This window comes from Ursus maritimus, unplaced genomic scaffold, assembly GCF_017311325.1.
Source record: "Ursus maritimus isolate PB19 unplaced genomic scaffold, ASM1731132v1 scaffold_13, whole genome shotgun sequence".
In the NCBI taxonomy this organism is placed as follows: domain Eukaryota; kingdom Metazoa; phylum Chordata; class Mammalia; order Carnivora; family Ursidae; genus Ursus; species Ursus maritimus.
This window is the reverse complement of record NW_024423675.1, coordinates 21377553-21401666: the sequence shown is the minus strand read 5'-3', so window position 1 is coordinate 21401666 and position 24114 is coordinate 21377553. Positions and strand designations below refer to the sequence as shown.

The 24114-nt window shown below is 38.2% G+C and overlaps 1 protein-coding gene across 2 annotated transcripts in view; it reads left to right on the top strand.

Moving 5' to 3' along the window:
- CDK19 (cyclin dependent kinase 19) overlaps positions 1–24114 on the top strand; it is a 166106-nt gene that overhangs the window by 118325 nt on the left and 23667 nt on the right. For both annotated transcript variants that reach the window (XM_040627638.1, XM_040627639.1), the window contains 3 exons: positions 126–236; positions 2492–2632; positions 22488–22545. In XM_040627638.1, the coding sequence (XP_040483572.1) occupies positions 126–236; positions 2492–2632; positions 22488–22545 (310 nt within the window). The remainder of the gene's footprint in view (positions 1–125; positions 237–2491; positions 2633–22487; positions 22546–24114) is intronic.

Below are 24114 nucleotides of genomic sequence, written 5' to 3'. Positions count from 1 at the left end.
GGTATTTTTTTTCTTTTATTTTGCTTATCCGGATTGTCTAAATTTTCAAAGATTTCACTAGAAAATGCATCATTTCCCCCTGCTTGCGAACAGGAGAGTGACCCCTCTCTTCCTCTTGCATTCAGCTTTTGCGAGAATTGAAGCACCCTAACGTGATCGCCTTGCAGAAGGTGTTCCTTTCTCACAGTGACAGGAAGGTGTGGCTGCTCTTTGATTATGCAGAACATGATTTGTGGGTAAGTCTAAACGAGCTTTATTTTTAGGACTATTTCATCTAGGTATGGAGAAACAGATTAATGTATGCACTGCATATTGCTAATGCATATAAAGGAAAACTTGCTTTGTTGACCAGAGTGTAAAATAAGTATCAAATGCAAATGCAGATTTCAAAGAACTCAAGCAATAAACATATAATCTCATATACTGAGAACATGGTGTTCGTAACACTCAGAAATTTCACTTCAGAAAGTGTTAATGTGTGTGAGATTATAATTTTATGCAAGTCATCAGTGACACTTTACTGATAATCTGTAGTGAAAATTGCTTTCTTTTGTGGTACACACGGTAGTTCAAATTTCACCAGTTATGTACTCGTGAATAATTTCCCTAAGTTAAGGTCAATCTCTTGCAGCATTTTTCCAATTAAAACCGACTCTACCAAATGGAAGTACATATATAGTTTTACAAATATTAGCCCCAAATTCTAATTCCCAATTTTTTATGTCAGAAGTCAGGGTATTTAAACGTTTTATCCAAGGAGTTGCTAAAAGTAAAAAAAAATCAAACTTGGCAGTAAGTCCAGATTTTTGGTAGTTAAGTTTTGACTTGACATATTGTGGTGTGTCATCTATACATATGGCACATCTGTTTAGAGTAACTTTAACAGACTTACAGGTCTTGAAGGAACTTTCAGAATTTATGCTATTATAGCATATTGACAAGAATGTCCAGTGAATTTTTCTCATGGATATTCATAAAAATTATGTTTTCCCTATTTCTCTGTATCCTTTATATTTCTGCCAAGGTTTATTTGATAACATGTGTACTTCACTTTGAACCTCAGTGATGTGATGAAAGAACATGTAGTACTTCCCCGCAGAACTGTGTTGTTTGTAACATGGCGGCCCCTAGCCGCGTGTGCCTATGGAGCACTGGAAGTGTAGCTGGTCTAAGTTGAGATGCGCTACAGATATAAAATACACTCTGGCTTTTGAAGATTTAGTAGGAAAAAAAAAAAGTAAAATATCTCATTAATATGTTTTATATTGATTATATGTTGAAATGATAATATTTTGAATATACTGGGTTAATTAAAATATATTCCATTAATTTTACCTGTTTCTTTTTTTTTTCTTTTGATGTGGCTATAAAAAGTTGAAAGTTATATATGTGTAGCTCTTACTATATATATATATATATTTTGTTTTTTGGGCACTGCTGCTACAGTATAAACCCTAATTTTCTATTAGTTCTTTAAATAAAGTACATATTGTTGAACAGTTTATAAAAAAGCAAAAAATCTATGTAAACAGCTTAAAATTTTTCCATACGATTTGGCCACTTTAAAGTTAGTGGAGCATTGTTGACAGCTTTACCAGTGTTGTTTAATAGGGGTTTAAGTGGCCTTTAATACCCATTATGTCATGTTTTGCGTAGGGGTGAGGTGAAGATGGAGGTACAGGTTTGGGGGACAGGTAGCATTTCTTCCCTGTCATTGTAATGTTTTTATAACCTAGAAATAACATGTGGACATAAAAATTATAATATGTTGATGCAGTTGTATTTATTCCAATGGAATTGAATTTCCCGTTTTTCCTCTCCCTACTCCTTTCTAGCGATTTCCTATTTAATATTAACTAATGGGATTGTATCCTAATTTCATTCTGTACCAAAAGAAGGTAGAACTTAACAATTATTCAAATGTACACATAGTCAGTGACATTACACAAATGCTCTAAGTGCTAACTTCTTATAGTATCGTAAAGATATAGGGGTGCATGGCTGGCTCAGTCAGTAGAGCATGGGACTCTTGATCTCAGGATTGTGAGTTCAAGCCTCATATGTGGCATGGAGTTTCTTTAAAAAAGAAAAAAAAAGAAGAAGGAGAAGAAGAACAGTAAAGATTTACAGGGTCTTTTTCTCTTTTTTTTTAGTCTTTCATTCTGTCAATAGAGAATACAACTAGTAGTACTATTTTTATGCAGCCTTTTAAACATCAACGCTTTTTACCTGTCAGTCTTATTTAATGAAAATCTTAATGGTTTCAGTAAATCTAGTCATTATACCCTCAATAACATTGTCACATTCACCCCCAATATAGGTTCTATTTGGTTGACCTTATTATTCAAATTATTTTTCTTTGCGTCATTATTGGCCTTTAGTAAGTAATTTTTAAATGTAGAGAGTTTATTGCAGACTTGTGTTTCATTGATGTAGATATTAGCAAATACTATATATTATTTTGTATGTTTTATTTTTTTTTAATTTTTAGCATATTATTAAGTTTCACCGTGCATCAAAAGCAAATAAAAAGCCCATGCAGTTGCCAAGATCTATGGTTAAATCATTACTTTACCAGATTCTTGATGGTATCCATTACCTCCATGCAAATTGGGTGCTTCACAGAGATCTGGTAAGTATGTTTCTTTTAAATTGATCAATACAATTTTTTTTTTTACCTTCTCTTAAAAAATATCTTTTCCTCTTAGTAGAATTATTATAAATATTAATTGTAAAAAAATTTTAAAACACATATAAGCAAAAGGGAAGGAAATAAAATCACCAATAAGCCTACAATTAAAAGATTACCATTATTAACATTTGGTGTTTGTTGTTCCATTATATATATGCATAGCTATAAAATGTCAGTGTGGTTTTCAGCGAATGATTGGTATACTCTTAATGGATAGTTGTATGTGAAATAAGTAACTTGCAATCCATTTTGTTTTTCATGTTATTGCTCATTATTAGTAAAAACATTAATAATAAAAATTGAGTTCTCTTTGTTTTTTTTTCCTTAAGAGCTAAGCTGAAATAATGACATTGCATCCAGTAAATAGACTGTTGTTACCAGTGTTATCAGTAAATGTTACCAGTATTACAATAAATCAAATGTTTGATTTTACTTTTTTCAGTACACATGTAACAAACATTTATTAATGTCAGATTCTAGTTACCTTTGCATTATTGTCATGTTAGTTTATATTAATGAGATCTTTTTTGTTTTTCGTAAGAAAATATGGTTACTGAATAGTTGTAATACCCAGGAGTTTATAATTGGAAATTTTATTTCCCAACTCTCCTAGGAAAAGTGGTTTCATGATCTTTTTTTTTTTAGGCTTTTGGAGATTCTAGGGATATAGTAGGGATAAATCTAGGTCGACTCGGTTTTACTAATTGAGAAGTATTTGTTATAGAAAGGGATGAATACACAGGACATCTAGTTAGTACCCCTTGCTACCCTGTCAGTCAGGCCTTGCCGTCTGACTTGACCATCTCTTTCTGTGACATTGAAGTTAAATTGGAGGCAAATGACAGTGACCACAAAGATGGACTTACCATTTCAACAGATGCATTTCACCTCATAATTTTGAACTGTAAGGATCTCAAAGACTTCCACCTATCCACTTTGCTATTAACCATGAATCAGCACTTTTTACGTGGGTACCTGAGGTCGCTCTAGATCAAAGCCTCCTTCATAAATGGTTTTAGATATTAATTTGCTATATGTACTTAATGTAACCGATGTGAGTTATTTTTGAGTTCATGATCATGTTTGAATCATCGATCAGAATCTTTTATTGAAGATTAATTTCAACTCTTTTTTCACAAAATTCTATATTTTATTCTGAATAGCATAGATTAACAGATTTTATTTCTGACGTTTTCACCTGAGTATCCACCTGTACTAAAGCTCAGTATGACTAGGACTCAGTTTTCTCCTAGTTGGTTAGCTGCTGCTTTCCTGTCTATTTTAGTTATGGCATCACCCTCCTCTCAGCCTAGAAAGTTTTTTTTACCCCTTGCAGACCCTTGCACTATACATCTAGACCTTGCCTAGTCTTGTCAGTTTCACCTCTAAACTATCTCTTCCATTTGTCCATTTCCATCCCTGGTGCCTCATTCCTAGCTCAGGCCTTTATTCTCTCTCTCTTGAAGTATGGTACTAGCCTCTGGACTTGTCTCCTTGCAAACAGTCTCTTTCCCTTCCATCCACTTGGGACCTTCTGAATAATTATAGAGCTCCCGTTCCAGAACTTTGAAATAGTTCCGCATTGCTTACAGACTAAAGCTCTAGTTCCTTATTGGGCTTTCAAGGTCGTAACAGATATAGCTCCAACTGCCTTTAGAATTTTTCTTTATCCCTGTAGTCTTTCATTTACACTGTACCATTAAACTGTTGATTGTTTCTTGTGTCGTCCTGAGATTTCCTGCCTCAGTGGCCTTTATTTATTACCCCGTCTCTTCATATTCAAATAGTACCTGTCTTTGAGGACTTGCACAAATGTTAAAACTTACCCTCATAGCCATTCCTACTTGGAAATAATCTCTCCTTCTTGCTGGTTGCTGTTGTACGTCTTTACTTCTCTTATGAAATTTATCTGTTAGTGTTATAGCAATTTATGTAGCTGCCTTAGAACATCTTCTAGACCGTATACTTCTTTTTTTTTTAAAGATTTTATTTATTTATTTGACAGAGATAGAGACAGTCAGCGAGAGAGGGAATACAAGCAGGGGGAGTGGGAGAGGAAGAAGCAGGCTCATAGCGGAGGAGCCTGATGTGGGGCTCGATCCCGTAACGCCGGGATCACGCCCTGAGCCGAAGGCAGACGCTTAACCACTGTGCCACCCAGGCGTCCCTAGACAGTATACTTCTTGAGAGAGCAGGGTCTATGATTCATTTTGGCACCCTAGTAGTACCTGAGTACACAATAGGTACTGAGTAAATATTTCCCCAGTGAGTGAGTATGAGTAAGAATACTGATTATTATGGTATGCTTTTGGATCAAGTAACATGTATATATTTCAACACACTGTCTACAATAAACATTTATTACTACCTTGTATGTTTAAAGCATGAGGGATGGGGACAAGTACAAATATGACTGCATGGAAGACCTTCTCCTCAGGACTTTACTCTGAGAGAAGAAATGTGCCATGGATGCAAGCAAGATGCTATAAGCTAGATGAGAAAGAATGTGATCGTGGCCATGTGACAGGCACAGACCAAATGCTACTCAAGGTTAGAAGAGGTTATGAGGGGTGGGGGGGGCTCAGGGAAAGCTTCACAGAGCTGCCACTTGAGCCAGACGTTGAAGGATAAGTAGAATGAAAATAGAGACTTGAGGAAGCGAAGCTTGAGTCTGGCACTTTAGACCGCTCGGCTATACTGACACCCTAAGTAGAGATTTGAGAGAGGAGGGTAACCTAAGGGAGTGTTGGGTGTAAACATTTCTGAGGTGAGAAAGCTCTTGAGTTATCCCAGAAAGAGTATGGAATTCTGTCTGACTACAAAATGGATAAGCTAAATTGTGGTAGTGTGTGCTGAAGTCTAGAAAGATATCAGTTAGAGCCTGATCAAGGAAGCTCTAGATAGCAGGCTAGGGAGTTTGCTCTTTTTTTTCTTTTCTTTTTTTTAAGATTTCTTTGTTTATTTGACAGAGAGTAAGAGAGAGGGAGAACACAACCAGGTTGAGAGGCACAGGGAGAGGGAGAAGCAGACTCCCCGCTGAGCAGGGAGCCCGACATAGGGCTCGATCCTAGGACCCCGAGATCATGACCCAAGCCGAAGGCAGACGGTTAACTGACTGAGCCACCCAGGTGCCCTGGGAGTTTGTTTGTTCTTAAGTACTAAAAGTTTGTGAGCAACAGGGGTGGACTGGATGGCTCAGTGGGTAGCGCATGCAACTCTTGATCTCAGGGTTGTGAGTTCAAGCCTTGTGTGTGGTGTAGAGTTTACTTAAAAAAAAATTGGAAGCAACAGAATGAATGTTTTTTTCTGGAATGAAAATTTTTTTCCCATTAAAAAAGCCACTATTGATTATTATTACCTCATCCATAACATGAGCATAGTGTTGAAAATACATTCTGCATGTGGTTCTGACCTTGGATAGCACATTCATAATTTACTCACATTCGCTGAATGCCTCTACTCTTCAAATAAGTAACTAATAATATTTGAAACTTTGAACCAGTAGGAATCTACCCTGGGACAGCCTGCTAAGTTCTTATCACTGATCATGAATCCTGATAGCTGGAACATATTGTCATGGTTCTGCCAAAGTACTTCCAGGAGTAGAAGATTTTGTTTTGTATGTTTACTTTAAATGTATTCTGTAGTAGATATAGAAATATAAAGTATATCAAATATGAATGTGGTGTTAAAAACTTGATGGGGACATTTGAAAAGTTATTTTTTGTGTGTAAGCTTAATAGAGTTGCAATTTTAATCATGAGTGGTTTTTTTTAATGTTTCATTTCCTATCGCTGAAAGAAATTTGGCTTTATACTATTTGTTGGTCACAATTGTTTCAGAGCGAGAAACTTGCAAGATCCTAAAGGCATTAAATTTACAGTGTAATAGTATAACCCCCAAACTGAAAAAGTAAATAAAAATCAGTGTTTTGGACTCTACAAACAGGCATTATATCATCAAAGAAGGTTGGGGTTTTTCCCTGTGATTGATTACATATCTGGAGTAGTATTTAGTTATGTCATTTGGATCCCAGAATTTAAAACAGAAATAGAGAATTTAAATAAAGTCACTAAAAGATTACTTATATTGAGGAATTGCTTTAAAAGGAAAGGAGAAGAGGAGCTAAATATATTCATCTTGGCTGAGAGACAGCAAAGTAGAGACATGAGTCTATAAATATTTGGAACTTGTAAACACCAAGGGAAAAAAGATGTATTTTAATTTTACAGCAGGATATAGCTAAGAGTAAGAAGATGAAATATAGGATGACTCACTTTTATGAGATTACGATTCTGGTAAGACTGGAAGAGTGCCAAGATACAGTTTATCCCTTTTTCAAAATTATGAGCTTCTGGGCAGCAAGGATCATATCTTACTAATTTTTGTATTCCTAGTATTGGTATATTGTTTGTGTTTTAAGTTACATGTATTGAATTTCAGCAAACCATCTGACAATTGCATATTGTTCTTTAGCAAAGGTAGAGAAATACTGGCTCAATGATAGTGTTGTTAAGATTTATGGCTCCTTAGTTACTCAGTGTTGCTACTGGATCAGTGGCATAAACTGAACTATAAGTTAAACTCTCTCTGTCACTTTCCTATCTCAGTACCTAACACATGATAAATGCTAGGTCTTTATCAAATGAAAGATCTTAGTAAATGCTCCAGGGCCCTGATCATGCTCTGTCTTTCAAAAAAATATTTGTGGGGGTCCCATCCTAAAACTCTAACTTTGGGTTTGAATGGTAATTATTATTCACAATGGTGGGTGAATTTGTACTCTTTTGAAGTGTATGGGTACAGATAACTATATTGTCTGCAAACATGGTACGTGGACATTTTGTGAGATCTAGTTGAGGGAGAAAATGATTTTGTATCCAGTAGTCTTTTGAGTTTTGTTATTAGTTAACATCTACTAAACATTTTACGGTTGTCAAAAAGTCACTCCTGTCACAGACCTAAAGACTTTTTTATTCAATTAGAGGTTAATAGTAATAATAATAATAATAATAATAATAATAATAAACTTGCCAATACTTAGAGTCAGGTATATTTCAGTTGATTAAAGAAAATGGTGTAATAGATATTCTAGCTACAGAGAAATGTGTACTAATGCCTCTGGATACTTTGTCATACTAACTGAGAGAGAGCTACATAGGTTTGGTTTGTTATTTTTTTCCTATGACACCAGCTTGTTCAGGCAGAATACTTATTTGATTTTCAACAGCATTCTAGGTTGTTTATGACCTGTTGGCTGTGTATGTTTTAAGTCTGTGTTAGTTATCTACTGCTGTATGACAAATTGCCCCTGAACGTAGTGGCTTTAAAGATGTTTAAACAACATTTATCATCTCACAGGTTCCGTGGGTTGGGACTCTCGGTGTGGCTTATCTGGATCCTGTCTCAGAGTCTCCTTAAACGATTGCAGTCATCTCAAGTCTTCACTAGGAAGCATCTTGTTCACGTGGTTGTTGGCAGGATTCATTTCCTCAGGAGCCGATAGGTGGAGGCTTCCCTTGGTTCTTTGCCACATAGGCTTCTGCACAGAGCGTCTTACAACATGGCAGTTTTCTTCACCAGAGTGAGCAAACAAGAGGGCGAGAGAGTGTGTGTTAGCGAGATGGAAGTCACGGTGTTCTGTTAGTGAATCATGGAAGTGACATTCCATTACCGTTGCTGTCTCCTGTTCACTAGAAGTCATTTGTGCAGCCCACACTCGGGGAGTGATTACAAAGAGCGTGTTTACTAGGGGTGGGGATATTGGAAACCGTGTCCGAGGCTGCCTACCACAAACTCTAAGAGGCTTTTATATGATATTTGGATCCTGTTATTGTTCTATTTATTTAGTGGAAACATAAGAAAGTGCAAGAAGTCCCTTCTTTCATATATCACTTTTTCCTTGTTGAAAAGTTGCTTGAGTGGCAAGAGTTTGGGGGTAGTTCTGGTTCTAAAGAGCTAAAAAATAATATAATGTACCACTTATCCCTCCGCTTTTCCAAACATTCTTCAGTGATTTATTTCCAGAATTTGGTGTATGTTCATTTCCCCTCCTCTCCTGTCCCCTCCCCCTCCATTTCTTCCCCACCCATTATGGAACCACAGGTTTAAGCTACTTAAATCTAGAGGGTGTGTTCATTTGAGATCCGGGATTTTTCTTCACTTTGAACGTACCTAGAGATCCCATCTTTGTTATACAGTCTGAGGCCTATGTTTATCACCACTATCTCATTTCTATTTTTCATGCATTTCTTTCGAACAAAGGCAAAAATGCAAAGAAAAATTTAAGTTTCCCACTACTAAAAATTGGTAGTGCTGCTGTGTTGAAACAGGGAGCTGACAAGCAATGAAAAGACACCATGAGGAAGCATGCAATATTATCGTCCTTTAGCTAAGAGAGAGCATTTGAAGGTGCTTTAGGAACATCGCGGTATAAAGATCAACGTACGAAAGTCAGAGATGGCCTCTGTTTCCACTCAGCTGGAGAGGAAGTGCTGTACTGTTACTCTTTGTGGAAGTTTGATTAAAATAAGTGCTCAGTGGTTGGAGAGTTTTCTAGGAATCTCTGTGTGCAGCACAGCTTCTATTCATACCTTGTCTGACAAGGAGATACATCAGGTCTTTAATTTTGTCTGTGCTAAACAGGGCCTGACAGGGTAAATGTGTTTACCACAGTGAACCCCTTAAAATCTGACAGTAGCCATCATGCTGGCATTTTGAAGAATTTTCCTAATGGCTTAGAATGCAGAGCTAACAATAAAAATCCTAGGAAAATATGGTTTGGTTATTTTCTCACTTGCAATTTTAGGTGACTTTGGGCAATTCCAGATCTTGTCACGCTGATGAATCACATTGGGGTTCCTGCTGGTGACCTTTGGTCCCTTACTAGTTCCTTAGGGCTGGGTCCTCCAGCGTCTGTGGCTCAGCAGCTCATGTCTGCAGCCGAAGGCCTTTGATGGTAGTGATGTCACCCCTGTCCCACCTGTACTTAAAGCCTTGTGAAGATCAGGCGAGATAATGTTTCTTAAGGTGCTCTGGATACTGTGACATATACCTTAAAATGTGAGAAGGTATTATTGAGGTGTTTTCTAGATACGGGCTGTGATATTTTATTTTATTATTTATTTATTTATTTATTTATTCATTTATTTATTTATTTAGAGAGTGTGAGTGGGGTGGAGGGCAGAGGGAGAAAGAGAGAAAATCTTAAGCAGGTTCCACGCCTAGCATGGAGCCAGACGTGGGTCTCACAGCCCTGAGATCATGGCCTGAGCTGAAATCAAGAGTTGGACCCTTAACCAACTGAGGCACTGAAGCGCCCCTGGGCTGTGATTTTTTTTTTTTTTTTTTTTTTGGCATAACAGGCTTTCAATCACGCACACCCATACCCCAGTCACGGGTGCTTTCTGCAGAGTCCTACACATCTGTTGGTGTGAGCTGGAGTGTATTGCTGCACCATCTGTTCCGTGGACAGGTGATAGACACTAAGAACCACACTTCCAAGAGGGCCCACTTCAAAGGGGATGAGACCTCTTAAGGTTCAGCTCAGGGACAGGGCTCTTGTGATGATCCCTGACTTTAGCGTAAAGTTTTAGTAGCCTGTACTGACAAACACATGCATCTAGAAGGTGGTTTGCCAAACTAACTCCAAAGTCACTAAGAGGCGATAATTAAGATATATTCCACAGTGACAGAAATAGCAGGAACTGGTTAAGAATCAAGGGCCATAGACAGGAGCCCCAGCACTTTGAGGCCTGTGTTTAAAACTGAAGAATCATTTCAGGCATACTATTTTATTAAATTAGTATTATTGAGGTAGAATTCACACACGATAAAATGTATCCATTTTAGTTAGAAATCGATCAGTTTGGACAAATGTATATACCAGGGTAATCACTACCACAGGCATCCTCTGTGACTAGAACTCTAGGGTGATTCAGGATCCCTCATTGAGAATGATGGTGTCTTCATCAAGAGGGGATCTGACATGCATGGACTGATTATTTATTGGGAGACTGCATATGATGATTATTTTGGGTGATCTTATTCTCAACTAAGCACTCATCTGAGTAGAAGCCTTCTACAGGTGAGGGCCATAAATCAATTAAGTGTTGTGCATTTTCCAGGTGCACTTTTGTTCTCATAACCCTGGCCTGTGGTGCATTCCTGAGAGGCTTGAGTTCTAATCCTGGGTCTGCCACTGTCTAGGGGGGACAATGAACTTGGGTAAGATTGTAGGTCTTTCACCTTCGTGTCTTCATGAGTCAAAAGAGAGGGCTCAGTTTCATAATTTCTACCTCTGACATTCTTTTTTTTTTCCCCCCAAACCAAAGGTCTTCCATATTTATTGCTGAACCAGCCTACTGGTGCAAAAGCATAGTGACAGAGAACAATCATTTTCCCCCCCGATAAAACAGGTCTATTGTTCAGGTAGGCGTGATGTTTACAGAGTGATAGGATACGAGCACATGACCTGCATGCAGCATAAACACATGTGCCGTCTCATGTGCCATTCCTTAGAGACCCAGCTTGGCTCTTCTCTCTTGTCTCCTCCTGGAGCTACACCTGATTTTATCACCAGTTCTCATCCGAATGCACTGGCGAATGGGACGAGTCTGCTTTTGCTTCTCGGCCAGGAATCGCTTGATCCTGAAAGTCTTGGGAGAAGACATGGCCAGGAACCGTCAACGGCACATACCACCACTGCAGAGAAAAGGAGAGAGGAGCTCTGCCTATGACATTCTTAATTTCTCAATGATAAGACTGAATTATTTGATTTAAATATGAATGTCACAAATGTAAATAGAAAACTACTTTCTACCAGCATTGCTACTCTGAGGACAGATTGTACTCATTAACGAGTAAGATAGAATCTGAATGTCTTTGTAGCATTAGTCCTGGCATTGCCATCAATGTAGGATTTATCTTGATTATACTCTTAGTGACCTTGCAGTTAGGTAAGTAGCCTTCTAGATACCTGTGTTTGTCTTGCATTAAGCTTCTAATAACGGCTGCTTTTTATTGGTTCCTGTTAGAGAAAAGAAAACCTTATCTCTGTTGTCCAGGCCCGTAACCACTCCTAAAAGGCCAAAACAAAGAAGTGCATTGTTAACTGTTGTGCAGTGCTGGGTTGGCAGGCGTTGTTTACTATGAGCACCAAGGTTTGATTAACATAGGTTATTCAGATTAACCTATTACAGATACCTCCAAACCATTTTAAGTAAAATGAAATGAATCACAGCATTTAATGCTGTAGACGGTTCCTGAGTTACAGATAGCCTGCGTCTAGTTGTAGATAAATAATTTTGAACTGGGAAGGCATTTTTGCTCAGAAATAGCAATTTAAACTGTGGTCAGGTTCTCTGAATACAAAAGCCTATTTCGGGGCGCCTGGGTGGCTCAGTCGTTAAGTGTCTGCCTTCGGCTCAGGGCGTGATCGAGCCCCACATCAGGCTCCTCTGCTGGGAGCCTGCTTCTTCCTCTCCCGCTCCCCCTGCTTGTGTTCCCTCTCTCGCTGGCTGTCTCTCTCTCTGTCAAATAAATACATAAAATCTTAAAAAAAAAAATGCCTATTTCACCCACAATATAGCTAAAGTGTGACACGTGAAGAACTATGGAAACTAATTGTCATTTTAACTAGATTATTCATTTATAACTGGATTTCTGTGGAAGAAGTGCTGGCTTATAGACTCAGAATATTTGCTTTACAAATAGATTTTGATCTCCTAATATGTACCAGGAGCTATGCTGGGCGCTGGGACTACACAGATAAATAAAATACAATCCCTTCCTTCAGTGAATGCATGGTGGGGAAGATATACAAATGGATCATCATACAACAACAAGGTTTAAAAAAGACATTATGGGGGTGCCTGGCTGCCTGGGTTGGTTAAGTGTCTGCCTTCGGCTCAGGTCATGATCTCCAGGTCCTGGGATCGAGCCCTGCGTCCGGCTCCTTGCTCAATGGGGAGTCTGCTTCTCCCTCTCCGTCTGTCCCTCTCAACCCCCACCCCCGCACTTGTGCTCTCTCATGCACGCTCTCTTTCAAATAAATAAATAAAATCTTAAAAGGAAAAAAAAAAGGACATTATGAGGTATAGTCAGAGATCCGCTATGCAGAAGGTACTGAGCACAGGAGAAGGACATCTGGCCAGTTGGGGTGCGGGCTGAGTCTAAAGGAGAAGTAGAGATTTATAAGATGAAAGGGGGAAGGGGGGGCAGCATTCCAGGCAGAGGAGCTGGCAGGAGTAAGGGCATGGGGTAAGAAACTACAAGCATGTTGGTATCACTGGAACGAAGCAAGAAGTAGTGAATGAAGGAGCAGAAAAGTAAGGACCCGACCATGGTGATGCTTCACCATTGTGTTCAGAAGCGTGGACTTTTCCTTTGGCCAGTTAGAGCTGAGCTGGTCAGGTTTTTGCTGAAGAGAGACCACTCAGACAGGGATAGGGAGAACTGGTTTGAGGGTGCCGGGATAGTAGCTTTTTCGGGCTGTTGTAATCAGGTGGTGGAGAATTGGTGAAGACCTGGCAGAGGTAATCAAGATAGACTGGAGGGGAAAGAGCAGCTAAATATGTAGGAAGTAAGGTAATCAGAGCTGAGGATTCGATTTGAGGGATGAAGGACAGGGTATTCAGACTTCCGCTTTCGTTGATTGAGAAGGGAATACCAGAAAAAGAGGCAGTAAAAATTCAGTTTGAATAAGTGGAGATGATTGTGGAGACAGCCAACCTACCATTGACATAACTCTAAGTATATAGAAGTTTAGAGACCTGTGGTTATAGATTTGAACATCATTAGCATACGGGGTGGTTGCTGAAACTCTAGAATAAACTAAAATCAGGATTAAAAAAAAAAAAAACCTCTACGGGTTTCCCCCACTGTCTGAAAGTAGAGCGTCCTATGAAATCTTTTGTAGGCTGAAATGGAGTAAAGAAATGGTAACCATTAATTTATATGGAAGTTTTTGAGCTTTCCTAGACCCAAAAAATAACCTCTCTCAGGCTTTTCTGATGCCTTAGGACACATCTTGCTAACAGATGCTCAGCATAAATCCAGAGAAAGCCCAGATGCTGCTAGTTGAAAGCTATGGCAGGTCGATGCCCAGTGCGGTCGGGGGGCGGAGCTTGGCGGAGCCGCTCTCCCTGCCCCAGACGCGCTGCCCCCTTAAGGGTGGGTGCACACCGATGCTGAATGCGATTTTCACTTCTCATCTTTTTTTTTTTTTTTAAACGAAATCTCTGTATTTCTTTCAGTTAGAAAAAGCAGATATTAACGCAGGTCCTTTGTAAAAGTAAAGGGGTGTGACTGAACTTTTAGAAAGCAGGGGAGATCTGTAGATTCAGAAGTGAGCTTGGCATATTTTGGGTAAGTGCTGACTCTAGTTTCTTGTAAACTTCTTTTTTTTCTTAAAGATTTTATTTTTAAGTAAAAGCCCCCAACGTGGGGCCTGAACCCACAACCCCGCCATCAAGAGTCTCATGCTCCACCGATTGAGCCAGCCAGGCGCCCTGCAACTTCTTTTAAAATTGAAAACTTGCCTCCCATGAGTACTAACCATTGACAATTTTTATTCCTTCATCCAATAAATATTTATTAAATACTGTGTCCCTGGATTTCAGCAGATACAGAAAGTGGTGACAGAAGTATCTTCCTTGCCCTCTGGGAGGTTCCATTCACAATGACCAGATTCTCCATATTTTTAAACCCTCTACTATCACTGGGGTGGTTTTAAGGCATAAACAGTTATGATAATCTGATGCTCTTAGCAAATGACTGCTGTGTTTGCTAAAGAGAAAAAGCACATTTATCTCACTCATAGTTCTTTGTGCAATTTGTTACAACACAATCTTTTTTGTTCAAGGTGAACAATGGAGAACAGTATAAAGAAAGGACCATAAACGGAGGGTTTTCTCCTGGGAATGTACTTCTGCATCAAATATGAGGAGAATTGTGCCACTACTAAATTTAAGTAAAAGAGTGGTTGTAGCTATTAGTATTAGACCAGCACTATTCATTGTTCAGAAACTGGTCCGATGGATATTCTGATTGGTTTTGTCCCTATTATTCAGGGTGGTAGACAATTGTGTTTGTGTTTTCCTGTCTTCTTTATTGGTGCTGATAAGAGTCATTTGTGGCTTCATATTTTTGTTTCAAATGTCCTGGGGTGGGGAGTGCAAAGGAAATGTAGTAAAGGATAATTGTGTATCTTTAGGCTGTTCTTTTATGAGGTGCCAATTAACTAAAATAAATTTAACCCTGTGGGAAAAAAATTGTTTCTATAGAAGGAAAAAGCAAATCTGAAGTACACGCAAAGCATCATGAATGTAACTTCAAGAATTAGCTGAATTTTGCTAAAATGCAGATATTTCAAGAATAGTTTCCAAGTCATCATATTGTTTGTCACATGATTTCCCTGACTTTTGCCTTTAAAATACAGTTTAACTAAATTAAACCCTGCAGCCTTGATTTGTCTATCCGATTTTATTGCTGATAACTTAAATGTGAGGCATCCAAGTCCTGCCATTTCTGCTGTTTCTATGGTAACGAAAGTGTGCAAACCCAGCAGTATCACTTTCTTTCACAGCTGGCATTTTGTGTTCACAGTAAGAGGAGTTTTAGTAAAGCACAGTCTGTGTTAATTGGGATGTAAGTAGGTCAGAACAATTTTGGTATCCTTTCTTCGTTCTTTCAGGTGTGCGTGGGTGTGGGTGCGTGTGCGTGAGCTGCAGTTGCCTTAATTTTTTTTTATTAAAGCCTATACTTTCACTTCAGGTAATCACTATTAAAGTTAGTCTTTGAAAATTAAGCGTAATATCTGTAAATATGACTTGGTTTGGAACCTTGAGGACCAGGCGGAGTTCTGAGACTTGCCCCAGACCTGTAGGCCCTTGAGTGTTTCGGTTTAAGAAAAAGGAAATGATTGATATGAAAATGCTTTGAAAATGTAAACGCATTTTAATGGTGCTTATAACATTTATTTTGTTGTTATCATTGTTATTTTGAAACATCAAATATCTTGTGACCTTAACATTTATGTACTTGTTCGGGGGGTGGGGGCATGTAATCCCAGTTAAGGGGTGCATATTTAAAAATGGCTTCCTGTGCAATTCCGGATCTTAACTTGACTACAGGAGCCCTTGTCTGTGGATACTGCCCAAGCCCTGGGTTCCTTTCTTAGGTTGTACCAAAGAGCTTATAGCCGCTGCTCCCCCAAACCACGGCACTGCCTCTGCCCTCAACTCTGGCTCTCCAGGGGGACCCCACACTTAGAGCTTCCATAGGCTTCAAGTATCTTATATACAAGGTATTCCTTACAAACCTCATTACCAGCTGGACTCCTCTCTCTGTCTCTGTCACCTCATTCCATAGTGGTGTTCATATTCTCTCTTTCTAGAGAGCATGACTGCAGGAACTTCTGAGAGTTAACTAACAGTGATCTGAGACTGGCTTCCTGCTCTTCTCCCATTCAAATGCTCATAATCTATTTGCCTTTCATATGTGAAGCAACTTTGCTCCTTTTTCACATACTTTGTGTTTTTATCTTACAGATTTATTTTGAGAGGGTTTAAGCTCAAAATTTAGGAATTACAAGTAATATAGCAAAGGGTATGTAAGGTGGTTTATTGGATAATTTTTAAGAATTGGTTTTTTTAAAAGTTTTATTAATTTAAGTAATCTTTATACCCAACGTGGGGCTCGAACTCATGACCCCAAGATCATGAGTCGCATTCCCTTCTGACTGAGCCAGCTGGGCGCCCCAAGAATTGTTATATCCCAGAGAGTCTGTTCTCACTAAGGCCTTCAACAGTATACTCTAATTCTGCCTTTACCTTCTCTCTACTTATTTGGGTCTCATGTACTGTGTCTGGCTTGTGCAAATGGACAGAAGTTGCCTCTTCCCATCTTTCATTCTATTGCACCTAAAGACTACCTCTTCCTTTTCAAGCTCTCTTAGCTTCTAGAACACTACGGGCTCTGTTTTCTTACCGTGGTTGCTCCTTCGCGGGGTTTTTCATTAGGCTTGTTTCCCTCTAAACACCTTTTATTTCTCTCAACATTACTTATTTTTTTATTAAAAAATTCTATTTCTCTAATGAGAAACCATACCAAAAAATACAAAATCAGACATTATAGAAATATATAATGTTGTAGAAAATGATAGTCTCTCCATATCCTTCCATCAGAGATTTGGCAAAATGCCAAAATCCATATTGTACAACCTATAAAAATTATGGATAAGACAGAAAGATAATATATAATAAAATAATGCTAATTCTAGTCATGTAAAACCTAGTCTTTGCAAGTTCCTACATCATTCTGTATGATTGACAGCCCCCTGCCAGCTTCACCTTACCTCTCCACTGCTTCTCCTGTGCTAACTCTCCTGCTGTCTCATTGATTCCAGCCACATTGACCTCTTGGCTCCTTCTCCAGTTAACCAGGCTGCTGGCTCACCAAGGCTTCTCCTCACTACTCTACGCCATGGCCTTGCCCTTCTGCAAATCTTGCAGGAGCCCTCACCTACTCTTAGAGCGCAGGCCAGACAGTGCTCAAGAACTTACCAATTCTGGTACTCAGATGACTTGTGCCCAAAGCAGAACATTGGGAACAGCAAGCAAGCCCTCTGTTGTTGGCTTTCCTTCTCTCTAGTGTCATCAGCGCTTTATTCTGTGCTTCCTGATGCCCACTGTTCTCCCTAGTAAGTCTCCAGTTCACCAGCCGAACTCCTGTCTCAAACCTTTCAGCTTCCCCTTCCCTTTGTCTAGACTGCTCTTCCCTTAAATTCCAGCAGCTTATTTCTTTACTTTCTTCAGGTCTTATCCCAAAAGTTACCTTCTCAAAAGCAGGCATTCTCTGAGCAATTCTCTGAGCTTATTGCTATTAAAAATGACACCCTCCCAGCAATGCATATCCCCATTCCTCGCTTTGTTTTTTGTCTTTATTATCGTCTTAATATATGATATGTACAAAAGAGTATTTGGAACATTATGTACCTTCCAAAGCTAACAGTCAAGAGCCTGTCACTTACCCCAGTAACTCGAACATTACTGGTAGCTTGTTTCTATTTATGCTCCCCGCCCCATCCCATCCTCCTGCCTCCTCAAGAAGTAACAAATATCCTAAGTTTTGAATCCGTTATTCACTCCTTTTTAAAAATAGGTTTATCATGTTTGTTTGTGGGCCTAACCCATATATTCTTTAGTTTTGCTTGGTTTTAAGTTTATGTTAATGGCATTCTGCTGTATATAGTCTTCCAAACTTGCTTTTTTTACTCCACATAATGCTTCTAAGATTCAAACTTTTTTTTTACCTTTATTAGTAACCCCCAAATTTTCACTGCTATTTTAAAATCCATTGTGTGATTCTACCAAAATTAATTTCTCCATTTTTCTATTAGCTAGAAATTTGGGTTTTGTCCAGATTTTTTGTATTACAACTTATGCTGCTATGAACATTCTCTCGTGTGTCTAAAAATGGAATTACTGAGTCAAAGGGTATGTGATTGTTCAGGTTTGCAAGATGATGCCAAATTGTTTTCCAAAGAAGTTGTACCAAGTTATTCTCTTACCAACAATGTACTGGAGTTCCCCCTGACCCACTTCCTACTCAACAGTTCTTAATTGTTAAACAATATACCAGGTGTAAAATGGTATCTCACTGTGATTTTAATTGCATTTCCCTCATTATTGATGAGGTTGAGCATCTTCATATACTTAATGGTTATATGTTTCTTCTTTTGTTAAATGCCTGTTCGGACATTTTGCCCATTTTTTTATTAGGTTGGTTTAAATTGATTTGTGGGGAGTTCTTTATTCTGGATACAAAATTTTTGTTACTTATGTGTATTGCAAATACTTTTGGTTTGTGCTTTGTCTTTTTATTTTATTTATTTTTGATGATTGAAAGTTATTTTTAATAGCCAGATTGATCAGTCTTTTCTTTTTTGATTATTTTTTAAAATCTTGTTTAAGAAATTCTTTCCTACCTGAGAGTCAGAAAGAAATTCTCTACATTCTCCCTTCCCCCCAACACTTTTAAAGTTTTGCATGTTTAAATCCTTAATCTACCTGAAATTGTGTGTGTGGTATGAGGTGAGCATTCATTTTATTTATTTTTTTTCCATTTGGATGACCTCTTGTGCCAACACCATTTACTGAATGGTTTCTCTTTTCTCCACTGACTTGAAGTTCTTCTTCTCCCAGTATTATGGTTCCATCTGGGCTCTCCATTCTATCCCATTGATCCATTTGTCTCTCTCTGTACCAGTATCACACTGTCTTAATCACTGTGGCTTTAAAATAAATCATGACATCCTGTTTTGAGTCAGATGCCTCTCCTCATTCCCTACCCCTAGCACTTCATGAGTATCTTGCCATCCTTAGGTCTTCACTCTTCCACATACATTTTATTTTATTTTATGTTCCACATACATTTTAAAATCAGCTTTCAAGTTCACATGCACACGCACACATACACACAAAACTCTGATGGAAGTTTGATTGAAATTGCATTGAATTTACAGATAAGTATGAGGAAAATTGATGTCTTTATATATAGAATCCTCTTATCTATAAACATGACCCCTTAATTTATTTAGGACTTATTAATGTCATTTAAGATCAAGTTTCAAGATTTTCTGTACAAAAATCTTGTACATCCTTTAGTGTATTTATTCGTAGGTACCTTATTTTTTTTTATTGCTATAGAAATGCTGCCTTTGAAAATTTTTATTTCCTACTTTTTTTTTTTGCTGTTATATAGAAATACGGTTAATTTTTTTCATATTGTTCAATTAGGCAAACATCCTACTAAACTCTCTTACTATTGCTAATAATTTATCTGTAAATACTTCGAGTTTTTATGTAAATAATTACATCATCTGCAATGAACAATAATTTTGTTTCTGCCTTTCCAAAATATTCCTTTAATTATTGTTTTATAGCATTAGACTTACAGTGGAATGTTGATTTTAGAAGTGGTAATGGTGGGTATCCTTGCATTAGTCCCGATTTTAAAGGAAATCCTTCCCAGATTACTTCTCAGTTTTGGAGACATACCCATTATCAGGTTAAGGAGGTACTTTTCTAGTCTAACTTGCTGAGAGATTTTATCATGAATGGGTGTTAAATTTTATCAACTGCTTTTTCAGCCTCTATCAAGATAATTATACCATCTTTCTTTTTTAATATGTTAATATGGTGATGGACATATATAGGCTTTCTCATATTAAGCCATCCTGGAATTCCTGTTAATGGCTTTTGACTTAATATTTTGTTTAATATTTTTGCATCTATACTTATGAGTATTTTTGTATCTATTTTCATGAGGTTGGCCTGAAATTTTTCTTTCGAATGCTTTGGGTTTGCTACCAAGATTACACTGGCCTTCTAGAATGTATTGGGAGCGTCCCCTCTTTTTCTGTTCTATGCAAATGTTTGAATAAGATTGAACAATCTGTTCACTGAAAACTTGGAGAACTTGCTTCTGTGATCATTTGGGGTCCAGTATTTTCTTGGAAGGAGCATTTTTAACTATAGTTTCAATTTATTTAGCACTTATTGGTTTCTTAAGCTTTTCTAATTCATTTTGCGTCCATTTGTAGGTTACATTTTCTTGACTTTGGCTATTTTGTATACATTTTAAAGTTAATCCATATGAAGTTCTTTGTGAGGTTCTTTTATCTTTCTAACCTCTGTTGGACCTGTAGTTATAGTCATTCTTATAATTTGTAATGTTTATTTGTACCTTCTCTTCTCTTGCAGTAGTCATTGTAGAGGATTCATAAATACATAGATTTCTGCCCTTACCATTATCTTTTTACTTCTACTTTCTTTTGGCTTATTTTGGTACTTTTCATAACCTGCCTGATATTACAAAAAACAGTTTGTCTGTCTTTCCCTACTAGATTCAAAAGCTCTTTGAAGTCAAGAGCTTCATGTTTTATTTTTCTTTCTTTCCAAAAAGTCTGCAGTACAGTGTTTTATCTATAATGGATCATTGATAAATTGTCAAACTTGAATCTTGCAGGTTTGGGTTTTGTCTAGTACTGTTTTCTCTTTTGGCTGTGATAAACTAATTTTGTCTCATGTTTTCTTTAGTCATCATACTCCAGTGACAAAAACTTTCAAATCTGAATCTTCCTATTTCCACTCCCCTAGCTAGTGGGATGTAGGCATCTCAGATTATTCCCCTTCCCTAACCAGGACCTCTCATAACTTTTTCATAATAAAGGCACCAACATTCTTCCAGTTGCGGAAACTCAAAACCTTGCTGAATTTTTTTTATCACCCTTTGTCTTAGTCTTCTGACTTCAACTAGTCACAAAGTCATGTTAATTTCTCCACAGTGTTACTCAGTTCCATACCTCCCTCTCCGTTTCAGCCGAGAAGACCTTGGACAGAGCCTAGTTCTGATATTTGCCCCTCGCCCATCATCTCACGGCCTGTCATATAAAACTCAGATCACTTCACCTGGCATTTAAGATTATCCTGAATCTAGGTTCACTTTACTACCCCCAACATGAGTCCTCTGGTTTCTGTCCAGAATTCTGTCCAGGTTATGGTCTCCTAAGCCGACCTCGTTCCTAGCCTTTTCCACCTCCTGTGGTTCTCTTGCCCTTCTATTCCACCATGCTAGTTCCTGTTCATTTTTCAGAATCTGGATGACGGACACCACCCTTGCCCTCACCTCCAATGAATAATCCGCTCAACAATGGAAACTCTGGAAACTCTGGTTAATCACTTCCTCCTTTGAACTGGTTTTTTGTTTGTTTGAGTGCTTATTGTTTTCATTGAAACTTTAAGAAGAGCCAGCAAATTGGAAGGGATCTAAATGTAATCTGGTTTAACCTCTAGCCTAAGACCTCACTCCTCTCCGTAACTCATAAATGGCATTAGCTTCTAAGATACAAAGCTCCTGTTTTTTCGTTCTATTATGTAACGAGCATCTGGAGGTTAGGAATTTGGTTCATCATGCGCTTGTGTTTCCTCTTAATTGTTAATATATTTTTTTGTCCCTAGAAGATGCTAAAAATACTTTCATTGATTGAATAAATGAATCATAAATTTTCTCCCTAAATAGTTTACAGAGGAGACTGACTTGCCCAAAAGCCTGTTTCCACAGTTCCTCTGTTTCCAAATATCTACAAATGAGGATGACTTAAAAGACAGTGGATACATTTGCAGCTTATTCTTTTCTTTATATAGCTCCGTATTAGCCCTGGTTTTAATTTTCCTACATCTTGAAATTCTATTTGGAATTTCTCACGTTTGCATGAACTATAGATGAAAATGCATGTGGATTTTAATGGAGTCTGTTGAATGTCGATCATGTTTTCCTATAGTGGTTTAGAAATATTGAGCAAGGAATATCCTATTTGATTCACTTAAATGAAGGCAATGATGTTGTGGTTAGAAATTTTACATAAAAATTTTCAACCACAAAAACTTTGTTGTGGGCAGCAAGTGGACAGTTTATTTATGTGCAGGTTTTTAAAAAATTATTATTACTTGTTACTTCTGTGGGGTAAACAGAAATGATAGCTTCAATTTTTTATAATTACTTATATGATATAATTTTGAAAATAAGATGTTTTCAAAGCAAAGATGTTTATAGAAGTTTAGTGCTAACTTCAGGTATGTCAAATGCTTTTATATAGAGGGTACTTAATATTCTATTATGGTTTTGATGCAAATACAGAAGTGATATTTTCATATTTTAAGAACTTCTTTCCATTTTAGAGCATGTCAAAAGAATAAGCATAGTAATTTGAATGCTCTATTTTTATTTCTAGAAACCAGCAAATATCCTAGTAATGGGAGAAGGTCCTGAAAGGGGGAGAGTCAAAATAGGTAGGTAATTATTTCTAAAATAATTTTTTAAGATACCGAAGTGACTGCAAAGGTGGTATCCCCTTTTTAAGACTCTTATTTAAGTAGGTAATTTTCAAATGACTTCCTCATCATGTTTTTAGAAAATGTGTTGGGGAGTGTAGATAGATAGTTTATAAAATTCCACAGGTTTATTCCCCAAAAAGGTTCTGTGATTCTAAGCTGAGGCAAGCAAGCCCATGAAAACGTCATTCCCATACAGTACCCAAGCATCCGTTTGTGCCGTGATTACTGCCCTGCACAGTTACCCTAAGCATAATCTGCTAAGTCTTGCTTTTGTCTCAGCTTCACCAGAGTTCTTTCCCAGAATGCCTCTTTCCCTCCTGACCTAATACACACGTCTTCCCCAGAAACCTGTCCCTGCCCCCTGCATGCCTGGGCCAGGTACCAACATACTTTTTCCAAATGAATCCATATGTTTATAGACTCTCTTACTTGGTAGTCTTAAATTAAGGCACCAGCAGGAATCCTATCTATATCTTAAAATTTCCTTTGCAACCCTGAGGGTGTTCTAAAAGAAATTGGCATCATTTATACACATGACATATCGGGGAAGAAAATGAGCTAAAGAAATGGTTTATTCTAATTTTTTTGTAATATAAATTACATTTGTTAAATGTTCAATGGTTTTTAGAAGGATTTTAAAAGAAATTTTGTTTCATCTACCTGCTTTCTTTGCTGTTAGAATATATCATACTAGAGGTGATGCAAAATCGTGCTAACTTGACCAGCTACCCATCCGTTCTGTCCTGCTACAACTGCGCCTGCCTGCTGCTTGGTTTTCTACTTCTTCGATTAGTTTGCTAGCCTAGTTCCAGAAGAAGCTGTTTTAAACCAACTTCCCTTCCTTTAAACCTCTATGCCGAGTTTACTGAGATTCAGAGTCCTAAAAAATACTGTTGATGGTCACTAAGAACCGAATAGCTGCTTTCCTTCCCTTCCCTCTTCCGCCCGCCCCACCCCCTTTCCACCACTCCTCACTTGCTCCTGTTTCGCGCTCATACTTTTTCCTGTAGGTATTCGAGTCCCTACCTTTTGCTCGACATGGCTGAAAGGGAAAGGGTGGTGACGGGTGACCCTCCCTATGCGGGACAGTGACACAGACAGTTCACCGTCCAGTGTGGTAAATGCCGTCACACGTTACCTCGCTTACTTTACTCAACCACCCTGCACGGTGGGTGTGCGCGAGGAGGGGAGCTGGCTTTAGAGAGGGTGCAGCTTACGGACCCTCTCCGATGGAAGGCTCGAATTCCACGTCGGGAGTCTCTTTCCCTGCAACAAACGTTGCTGCCCAGATATCAAAGCCGTCTGCTGTACCCTCACCGTCCACTTTCTGTCAGCACAGTGCTGCCTTTGAAAGGGTCTCAGACAAAGAGCGACTCTCCCCCTTCCTGAGTCCTGTCTGGCGCGCCCCCCACCCCAGCTTCTAAATATCTTCCTGCTGTACTTAAGCTCTCACACTGTTGTGTCTCCACTCTCTGCTTCCCGGGTTTCTTCTCTTCACCTTTCAACATTCATAACCCCCTTCAC